This window comes from Sinocyclocheilus anshuiensis, unplaced genomic scaffold (genome assembly GCF_001515605.1).
Source record: "Sinocyclocheilus anshuiensis isolate Anshui unplaced genomic scaffold, SAMN03320099.WGS_v1.1 scaffold975, whole genome shotgun sequence".
Classification (NCBI taxonomy): Eukaryota; Metazoa; Chordata; class Actinopteri; order Cypriniformes; family Cyprinidae; genus Sinocyclocheilus; species Sinocyclocheilus anshuiensis.
Window position 1 is genome coordinate 573033 of NW_015547693.1, and position 11073 is coordinate 584105.

Below are 11073 nucleotides of genomic sequence, written 5' to 3' on the forward strand. Positions count from 1 at the left end.
TATAGGGCAGGCTATGCCTAATATAAAATAACAAATAATTTGCATAAAGTTTAAATAGGTATACAAAACTGGAAATAGGCTAAGTAAACATGTATAATATATAACCAAATAAATAAGAAACGCAGAACGTTTATTAGCAAAACGAGTAAGAAAGCTTGGAGGCACGGCATACACCTTGATGTCAAATAAAATAAATAAATGACACAAAGTTTAAATAAAATAAAAATCAGCAAACAATGTGGAACCAATTAAATAAGAAACGAATGTTTAAAAAAACTTCCAAAATCACCTTAGATAAACGGCCAAAATATTGCCAAACAGGCTCTTTTGCATCTAGTTTCGAAACTAAATCATCCGCGATCGTCTTGTCTGTCTCAGCTCACTCTTCTTGTCAGTCAGCTCGACTCACTCTCCTCACTGGAGAAATTAAATCTGATCTGTGATGCGACTGTCGTTCGGCACGCTGCATTGAGCAGCCGCGTTCAGTTTTTAATTGTAGTGTCTGTTCTTTTACTGAACTAAAAGATTTTTATTACTATAAAAAAATCTAAACGACGGTGGGGGTCGGTGACGCGGTGGGCAAGTGACGTAACCGGTGTTGCGGCTTAACACCGGTATCACCGTCAGCACCGTCTATCGCGGCAAGCCTACTGGAGAGGAGGAGATATGGTATGGTAGCTGACCTTGGCTTCAGAGGTCATGGTGACCTCGCGTATCTTCATCACCCAGTCCTTCAGCTCCTCCTGTGAACTGGCTGCGATGTCCAGCACTGGGCCGGTGCGAGGTGAAGCCACAGGGACCAAAGAGAAGACGAACTGTCTACTGCCCTTCCCTTCAGGCCTGACCACTGCAGGAGAGACAACATACACACAGCTCAAGACAACATCAAACAGCATGCAACTCAGGGCTGCCAGGTCTGTCAAACAAAACCAGCCCAACTGCGATTCAAAACCAGCCCAAAAGCTATTTTTCTGCGGTCTTCCCCTCTGCTGGGGATCCCCTCCGTTAAAATAGTGATCCGGGGAGTCGGGGGAGATCGCTTTAACCCGCAGCAACAGTGGAAAAGTAGCCCAACTCAATTTACCGCAATCAACATATTTCTGTTCTGAAACAGGATGCTCAAAGAGGGGGAGAGTGTATGGCAGCACAGTGACTGAACTGAACTTATGGTCAAAAAAAGTCTCGTATATGAAAAGGCGACAGTGGAAAAATAAGAGGGTTTGGTGACGTTAGCCGGGAAAGAGAAAGAAAGAAAAAGAAAGAAGAGATAGATAGATAGATAGATAGACAGATAGATAGATAGATAGAGAGATAGAAAATCATTAGTTGAAATGAACATTAACTGAAATAAAATATTAACATAAAATAAAATACAATAAAATATATATACATATAATAAACTATTAATTTTATTTATTTAATTAATTTTAGTTTAGAAAAAAAACTTCATAAAGTAATTAAAAAAACTAATAGAAATCACAAAAACTTTCACTAAAATTAAAATGAAATTAAAATTTAAAAAATGAACAAACTAAAATAGTATATAAATGATACTAAAATAGTTAGGGTTGAGCTATATTGTTAAAAAAAATACAGGATCTCTCTCATTATTGCAATACATGGAAAAAATAAAAAAATAAAAAAATAACAATTATTACTTATTATTATTATTAGTAGTAGTATTATCGATAATAATAACAAAATTAAATCAATACTTAATTTATTATTAATTAATAATTATTAAATTAATTATAGAGAGAGAGAGAGAAATATTTAGATATTTATTTCTGAATTATTAGGTAAAAAGCTAAAAAAACAAACAAAAAATTTTTTCACGTTTATTTTAAATCTTCAGGCTGCTCTAATCTAAATTCAAACAATGTGTGTGTGTATGTGTGTGTGTGCGTGCGTTGCGTGTGTGTGAGTGTGTGTGTGTGAGTGTGTGCGCCGTGTGTCTCTGTAAGGGCCTCACACAGCGATGTGTTGATGAGTGTGTATCAGGGAAGAGGAGCACACACACACACTCACCGATCTGACAGGAAGACACGTCCACACTTCCTCTCAGGAGATCTCCCAGAGGACTGTTCTCTGTGGCCTGCTGAGCGAGAGCGAGAACAGGGGTAAAGGTCGGAGCCCAGAGCGCCTCTGACACAACACAACAAAAACAAACACACACACAATATATATATATATACACACACACACACACATACATAAATAAAAGGTCCTCAGGGTTCTTTCACGCTGAACTGGCAGCTGTATTTTGACAGCGTCTTGTACTCACCAGCCTCCTTCCTGTTTGTCCACGTTCTGAATGATGGTGTTCTTACTGAAGGAAAGTTCATCATCGCGCTGGGCTTTGTATTCATACATGGCTCGTACTGTGCACTGCTCACACACACACACAAACCCGTCATACACTAAAGTCAACAGCATGAGAAACTCATTTTGCAGCTGGAGCGCAGAGGTACCTTAAACGTGGGCATCTGATTGGCTTCCACATAGAATCCCGGGTTACGGCCCTCATACAGAGATCCATAATCAGGCTCCTGCACGCAGACAGAAAAGAACGACCTTTCACTTATCTCAGTCCACACAAACACCGCCTGACAGTAAGACCAGCTGACTGAAAATTAACAGGTAAACCTGAAAACCAAAACCACAATAATACACAGATCTAGCGCAAAACCTGCTGGTTCTTTCAAACAGCAGTTTCCAAGAAAGACTGTACAAAAAATAGATTAAAAAAACATAACCTTCTTGTTAAATGCCTTTTTCTTATTTTCTAACTTCTAAGGAATAAGGTTAAGAATATTTTGCATTCTTTATTTATTCTAATTTAATTGCATTAAATCTTTTTTCTCACTACTGTTCTTAAAACAATTTAAGAATTAAAAATCTTGAAAAGAATGTTCTTAAAAAAAATCACAGATAAAGATATTCAACAAATTTATTGAGATGCATCAAATTAATTGTTGTAATTAAGCATTAGAACAAAACACTAGCTACATTAATACATTTAATACTAATATTACCAATGAGCACAAGTCACAAATTATCAATAATGAACAGTTATCAGTCATGATTATTAGAGACCGACCGATATGGGTTTTTTGGGGGCCGATACCGATATTAGGGAGTAAAAAAAGACCGATACCGATATATCGGCCGATATTCTTTATGTGTATGCTATATTATAGTACAGTATAGTCAAAAGTTTGGCATATTCGCCGATACCGATATATCTGCGACAGCCACATATCGGCCGATAATATCGGCTAAACGATATATCGGTTGGGCTCTAATGATTATGCATGACCTAACTTTTTGTTGGATTTGAGATTCAGTAACGGCTTTATGAAAACGTCAAAAAAAAAAAAAAGACCTTGTTTTTCACTTTGTAATTGTTACAGCATAAATTTCGTCTTAACGCACAATTAGAGCTATTTTCTGTCACACTTTATTTTAACGGCACAGTTCACCCAAACATGACAATCCTGTCGTTCTGTTCTCATTTCAGACCAAAACTGTACACCTGACTTTCTTCTGTGGAACAAATTATATTTTGAGAAACGTACATAAGTGCTTTTATTTTTGTCCATACAAAGGAAGTCAGTGGTTTAACAAGACTCTTATATCTTCTTTTAAAATATCTTGTTTTCTGAAAGTCATTCAGGGTTGGAACAACATGAAGGTGCGGAAGTGATTTTTCATTTTTAGGTGAACTTTCCCTTTAATCACAGATTAGATGTTCATCCAGATCCACTCACCGCAGTGCCGATCTTCTCCAGTGTTTCCTCGTTGATGGGGTAGCGCAGCTTCATCTTACGGTACAGTGGATGTTTCTCATAGTAACTGATTAAATCTACTAAACTGTCAAACTCTGAGGTGCCCAAAACCACCGTCTGTCCCTCCTGCTGCACGCGGCAGTGCTTTATCTTGCCCTCCGCCCTGAGAGAAACAGACGAGAGTGTGTAGAGCTGCAGAGACAAGCACACAATACAACATGAGAGCGGTAGCCTGGATCTCACCGGAAGGAAATGGCGAAAGAGTTGACTTCTGTTCTCTTCCTAACGAGGAAAGCGCCGTCACGCGGGACTCTCATCAGCATGTTTTCAGCCTGACTGCGGGACAGAGACGCGTGATACCACCTGCACAGAAAACACACGTTCAGATTAGACGGGAAACACGGGAGGACAGGAACAGCACACAAACCCTGCTCCAGGCCTGCCGCTCTACCACTCACACGCTAGCTTACTTACAAAGAGAATCAATAAATAAACTACTTTTGATTTTTTTTTTTTTTTTTTTTTTAGAACTTATTTCTAATGACTTTTCCTTTAAACTATGAGATTTTGCCGACAGTTTAGGGTCCTATGGAGTTACAAGGTTCAGTCACAAGCTCTTTTTAATACTTTTTATTGGTTACATATATATATAAAACCCACATATAGGCATAAAGAGTGACCAATAGCATTGATTTATATATAAAAAAAAGGATATATGAGGCTTCCGCCAGACAATGACGAGATGTAAATGAAAAGTTCTTTGATGTACAGTATGTGACTGGTGACTAGAGGATTTTGTGTTTTTATATTCTCATCAGTGTTTCAGGAGCGTCCGGAGATCCCTCCCACCCACGCTCAAGCCACGGCTCGGAGGATCTCTCCAGAGAGCTACTCGTATACAGCATCCATCCTCAGGCTGCTCCGCAACAAAGCCTTCATCCTCCTCGTCATCACTTACGGTGAATGTGTTACTCTGCGCACAACAGATCCATTCAGGACCTCAAACTGTGGTGAGGATGAATTAAATCGATCAAAAGTGACATTAAAGACATTTCTAATGTTACAAAAGCTGTTTTGTTTGTTTTAAATAAATGCTGTTCTTTTAAAATTTCTATTACTCAAATAATCCTGAAAAAATTAAATGTATCACCATTTCGACAATTGATAATTTTCAACACTGATAATAATCAGAAATGTTTCTTGAGCAGCAAAGCAGCATATTAGAATGATTTCTGAAGATCATGTGACACTGAAGACTGGAGTAATGATGCTGAAAATACAGCTCTGATCACAGAAATAAATTACATTTTAACACATATTCACAAAGAAAACAGCTATTTTAAATGGTAATAATATTTCACAATATTACTGTGTATTTGATGCAGCGTTTGTGAGCAGAAGAGATTCGTTTCAAAAACATCTTACCCAAAAATCTTACCAACCCCAAACTTTTGAACAGTAGGGTAATTTTAGGGATGTCAATATATTAATCAATTAGCATATCACGAAATTAACTGCAATCTAATTAAATTCACAGTTGACAGCATATCAATATTTGCTGAGAAAAGCCCCCAAATAAAGATAATTGAAAGACATTATTATAACACTTAAAAATGTGACAAATATTAAACAATCAATTTTAATATATTATTTTTATACTATTCAGCATATTTATTGGCCATTGTATATTACCACTGGCCATAACATAGAAATAATTATCTACCAATAAAACTTCCTGGGGCTTTTTCAAACCATTTTTTTTTCTCACCAGTTATTGTTTCAGCCCATAATTGAATCAGATATTTTCTTTCTTTCTTTTGCTTATTAATTGATAATTATTCTCAGTTCAAACAGTATGCTCTTTCTATGTTTCAAAAGTACTAAACAATTATCCATCCACAGTACTATATATTATAATTTCCTGACGCATGATAGAAATAACAGTTTGTGATCATTTTGACCAAAACTCTCATAGCATCCCTATTCTTAAAGGGACAGTTCACCCAAAAATGATAATTCTGTCACTTACTAGCCCTCATGTCATTCCAAACCTGAATGACTTTCTTCTGTGGAACGCAAAAGATGATATTTAGAGAAATGTCTGGAGGGGTTTTTGGTCTATGCAATGGAAGTCAATGGTAACCAAAACAGTCTGGTTACCAATATCCTTTAACCAAAGAAAGCAAGTTACTTAGAAGGACATGAGGGTGAGTAAATGAAAGGGTGCACTGTCTCTTTAAGTCCTTTCGGCCATCAGCTAGACCAGATGTGAGGTGGATGTGGGACTCACTCTTTGCTCTCGTGAGCGTTGGTTTGTGGCACTGGCTCGGTCAGCTTCATCTCAAACTCGTTGCAGCGCAGAGGCACCTGCTGGTAATGTGTGATGAGCGCGAACAGCGTGTCGAACACCAGGTTATCCGTCAGGTAGAACTTGGGGCTGCCGGCCTCCTGCCGAGAGTGAATCCTGCAGTGCTGAACCCGACCGGACCGCCTGACCAGAAGAAACAGTCACAAAATCAACCAAAGCACGACGCAGAAGCGCTCTTATTTTACAGCCAATTCATGAGTAAACCATCAGTCCACTGCTGCTCTGAGAGGAGGACGAGGTAAAGCTGGTGCTGTTACCAGAAGGAGAGAGTGTAGTCTCCCACAAACGTCTCGCTCTCCCGCACCAGGAACGAGCCGTCGGGCGCGCCGGTCTCCAGGCAGTACTCCGACAGCAGACGCTCGGCGATCTGACGCCCGTCTCGCCCCGCTCCCAGCTTCCCGTGAAACCACTTCTCCGTCACATGCTGGTCCATGGCGTTACTGATCTGAAGAACATGAGGAGGTAACACTGAACAGTAGCAGTCAACTGCGGTCAGATGAGATGTTGTCAGGCCGTATGTCAGTAAAAACTATTTTCCTGTCAGCCGTTATACTGCGCTCATTAGGGATGCACAATATTGGATTTCTGCCGATATACCGATATTTTTCAACTGATTTTGGCAGATACCGATACCAATAATTTCCTTTTGTTTGGAAACAACACCAAGTCTCTCCTGTGCAGAAATTATAAGCAAAATATTTTTTTATATGTTTTTAACAAGAACTTATCTGCTAGAATTAAATAAACAAAAATGAAGATTTTTTTTGACAGTACATTGAAGCTTTGAAAATAACTATAGGCCTAAATAAACTATATATCAATCGCTGCATTTCTTTTGTCCCAGAAAGATGCCGTGTTAACCCTAACATTTTATTTTAAGATTTAACATTTGTAGATGGTCTAAAGCAAAAGAGTTGACAAAATTCTGAAAATCTTTTAAAGCTTATGATTTGTTTAAAAAATAAAACATACTACATATTAATGAATAAATCGGTATATATAAAACTATTTAATTTACAAGTGTCATGTTTGTGATTTAAGCTATAGCTTCTTAAATACTGCTTTATTTAATCAGAAACACAGTCTAAATGTTATTTGTGTAGGCTATTTTCCTTTTAATTTAATTAGAAGTAGGTCAACAGCGCCTCCTACAGATTAAAACTCGGGCGTTAGGACCCGGGGGAGGCTGTCACTGCTGCTGCACCTGCTATTACGGTTTACTCTATCACACACCAAACGCGTAATTCTGTACGTGCTTTCACAGATTAAATGCAGCAATCCAAAACAGTGAATCTAATCATCATTCAGACAAAACTTTGCTTCAAGAATGAGCCACACTGCACACCCTGAGCACATATGAGCTAACGTATTCCTCTTATCGGCAAGACATATCAGCATAATTTTTCATAGCGGGACGATGCCAATATTTACATTTAAAGCCATTATCGGCCGATTCCGATATAGGTCCAATAATATCGTGCATCCCTAGCGCTCATAGCACGTGCTCTTCAAATGCATGCACAAATGCAGTGGCGCACGCTGTATATAATTTCATATTAAAGCGCGAAAGAAACTACGAGCGTGCAGTGTTGTAGTTATGTCATCAGTTAAGTCATGAAGTTACCAAAAAGGCGATTAAAACTACCTTAAAACTGTGCATGTATGCAAGTATTTGTTATATATATGAGTCCCATTTAAGAACATGTCTCTGAAAAGGTTTTCCAAACTGTCGTGGAGCAGCAACACTGTCTCCCTCATCTAACACACCCGATTCAACTCGTCAGCTCATTATAGAGACTTTAAGACCTGAGGTGGGTCAGAAAAGGTAAAGAGTTATGAGAAACTATGATGCGTGTCAGATCCGCGTCATGTTCAGCAGCAGCCAAAATAACCTCATAACAGCTGCTGTGATGTCTGTTCATCAAAGAACAAAAAAAAAAAGAGAGGAAATCAATCACTTTTGTAGCTTTAAAGATTCATCTTAATTTAGAATTTAGTGTTTGATAACTTTATGCGATTGCTGAAGGGCACAGGTAGCTAAATATGGCATTTATTATAATGGGTTTATGTGATCAAATTACACCAAACCGTGATTCCTGTTTGTCTGTCCCCAATGATTATCAAGACTTCGAGTTATACCATAAAGGCACTTGACTTTTAAAGACCCTGAATTGAATAAAACTGAATTTTCTGCAACTCGCGGGGGACCCTGAAGCTACACTTATTTGAGAGCAGCTGAATGACCATTACACTGCAGTCAGGTTAGCAGTGCTGCTGTTATTCCTGAGATTGTGTTTTCCTCACCTCTCTGTGCTCCTCCTCATCCTCGTTCCCTTGATTACTTGACGTCTCTTCAGAGTAATAGATCTTATTGCTGGTCAGGACAAAGAAGTGAGGATACCACTCCTGTGAGGACAACAGTGAACATCCACGATGAGCCTCAACAATCTGCCGTCAGATTTAACGTCTCTAAACGAGCAGATGAAGGTGAGCTCACGTGGTTGATGGGATCCTCCAGGTACAGGATGCCGTTCTTGATGGAGTTGCTGATGTCGTTCTCAGAGTAGGGCGTTGAAGACGAGACCTCCTCGTACGCACTTCCCTCAGCTAATTTCTTGTGCTGAACACATCAATCCAACAATGAATGTTCTTAGCTGAGAAAATCTTGATGGCATTTCCTGCCATGTAGCCAATGGGCTCTCACCTTGATCAGGATCTTCCTCTTGAGCTGATTGGGCGAGGGGAGACCGTCGGCTGAGATGTCCACCGCTTTGGTCAGGAGCATCTCTCCAAACACTTTCTTAAAGTAGGTGGCCATGTTTCTCTGCTGGACAATACTGCAGTGGTCCTCGATGGAGAGGATGATGGGATAGCTGCGTGCAAACACCAAAGTGTTGATGATTGCATAACACACATTCAGAAGATTCCCGTATCAAAACATCACACAAACACACAGAGAACTGGTGTGTGCAGACGCCACACTCACTCAGACGTAACGAAGGCGTGTTCTTTGATGGTGGAAAGCACATCGCTGAACTTGATCTTGGTGGTGAGGGTCACACACACACACACACACATTACAGCCAGATGCCAGACACACAACAACACACTTACAGGACACAGATACTGCCGCGTCAGTCTAGTCGCATAGTTCTAGTTCTAAAAAATAAATAGTTCTCGTCAAATTTCAGTTTCTACAATAAATAAATATAATTGTTATACATTTTTGCACTTTTTGTTTGCATGTTTGTTACTGTGCATGTTTGTTAAATAAAAAAAGCAAACAAACAAACCAAGAGCAGCAAGCCAAAAGAAGCAAACTCATGAAAAAAACAAACCAAACAGAATTAAACAAATGAGAAGCAGCAAATAAACCAAACAGAATTAAACAAATGAGAAGCAGCAAATAAACCAAATAGAATTAAACTAAAATTACACAAATGAGACAAACCAAAAGAAACAAACACATGAAACACACAAATGAAACAAATGAATGAAAAGCAAATAAACCAAACAGAATTAAACGAAAACCGAAAGAGCCAAGCAAACAAACCAAAAGAAACAAACTCTCAAATGAAATGAAGAAACCAAAAGAAACAAACACATGAAGCACATAAATGAAACAAGCAAATAAAACAAACAGAATTAAACAAAAATTACACAAATGAGACAAACCAAAAGCAAACAAAACAAAACAAACACGTGAAACACACAAATTAAACAAACGAACAAAAAGCAAATAAACCAAACAGAATTAAACAAACAAAAACCAAAAGAACCAAACAAACAAACAAACCAGTATTTGAAATTCAGATTTGTTTTGTTTTATCCCAGAACCTAGAACAATAAACAGCAGAAAATGCATGCTATTATTTACCAACTAAAAAAATGTAAATACATTGTGTCATACTAGTGCAGCCCGCTAGTTTTACTACCGGGAGGAAAAGGTGAAAAAAATAAAATAAATAAAAAAACCTATTGTAAGATACATTGTTCAATACAAAAAAGCTGTATTATCAGCATGTTAGTTTCTAGGTTAAAAAACAGAAATATTTTACATATAAAGCATTCGTGTAACATTAATAATGGCTGGCTGAGCACTGCGTTGAGACTCACACTCGATGCATCTGCAGCCCATCCGCAGACAGCGGGCGTACGCCTCCAGAGACGACTCACTGGAAAACTGGTCTCCCGTCAGATAGCTAAAAATACAAGCACACACGTCAGGGCCTGTCTGAGCTCCTCCATAACACACATCAGCACTGACACACACCTTACTCTCAAGATCAATAACCTCTCACCGTTACTACAGCTCATGAACACCACAAATATATTCTTTACAAACACGTTAAAGGACTCTTTCCATTCTGTCAGTCTTTAACTGTTTCCCCTTGAACGACCTAACAGATTCATAATCTAGTTACACCGGTTAAACACAAAAATCTACCTTAATTGTTCTGAAGTCACGGAAGAACCCAAAAGGTAGCATTTAAAATCAATTATGCACTGAAAGCAAACAGTACACAATGTACCATAGTAACACTTCATCAGTCTGAAACGTCATATTGTATGAAAACATATAGAAATCTCTCCACTCATCTGCCCTTTTCAGATTCAGACGCTCCCCTGCACGTTTACAGGATACTGACAGATACACAATACACTTTCACAGATGACTTCTCTTTGTTCAAGTTGCATATTGTGTTGGTTGTTCAACATTATATTTTAGTTTTGCACATTAGTAAGCCACAACTCTGAAAGCATGTGTACGTCAGCCAGACATCTATTTGACGGGTTCATTTTCATATGGCAAGACATTCATGATATAGTGTGTGTGTGTGTACACATATATACATTGTGTACACACACATATATACTGTATATATATATATATATATATATATACACACACACACA

At 38.4% G+C, this 11073-nt stretch overlaps 1 protein-coding gene across 1 annotated transcript in view; it reads right to left on the reverse strand.

The window, feature by feature from the left end:
* The window catches only part of LOC107703619 (1-phosphatidylinositol 4,5-bisphosphate phosphodiesterase gamma-1-like), a 48826-nt gene that overhangs the window by 8862 nt on the left and 28891 nt on the right, over positions 1-11073 (reverse strand). The window contains 13 exon segments of the mRNA XM_016506312.1: positions 684-847; positions 2029-2143; positions 2251-2388; positions 2472-2549; positions 3771-3951; positions 4032-4151; positions 6079-6279; positions 6414-6601; positions 8461-8562; positions 8654-8776; positions 8861-9029; positions 9143-9218; positions 10234-10358. Coding sequence (XP_016361798.1) covers positions 684-847; positions 2029-2143; positions 2251-2388; positions 2472-2549; positions 3771-3951; positions 4032-4151; positions 6079-6279; positions 6414-6601; positions 8461-8562; positions 8654-8776; positions 8861-9029; positions 9143-9218; positions 10234-10358 — 1780 coding nt within the window.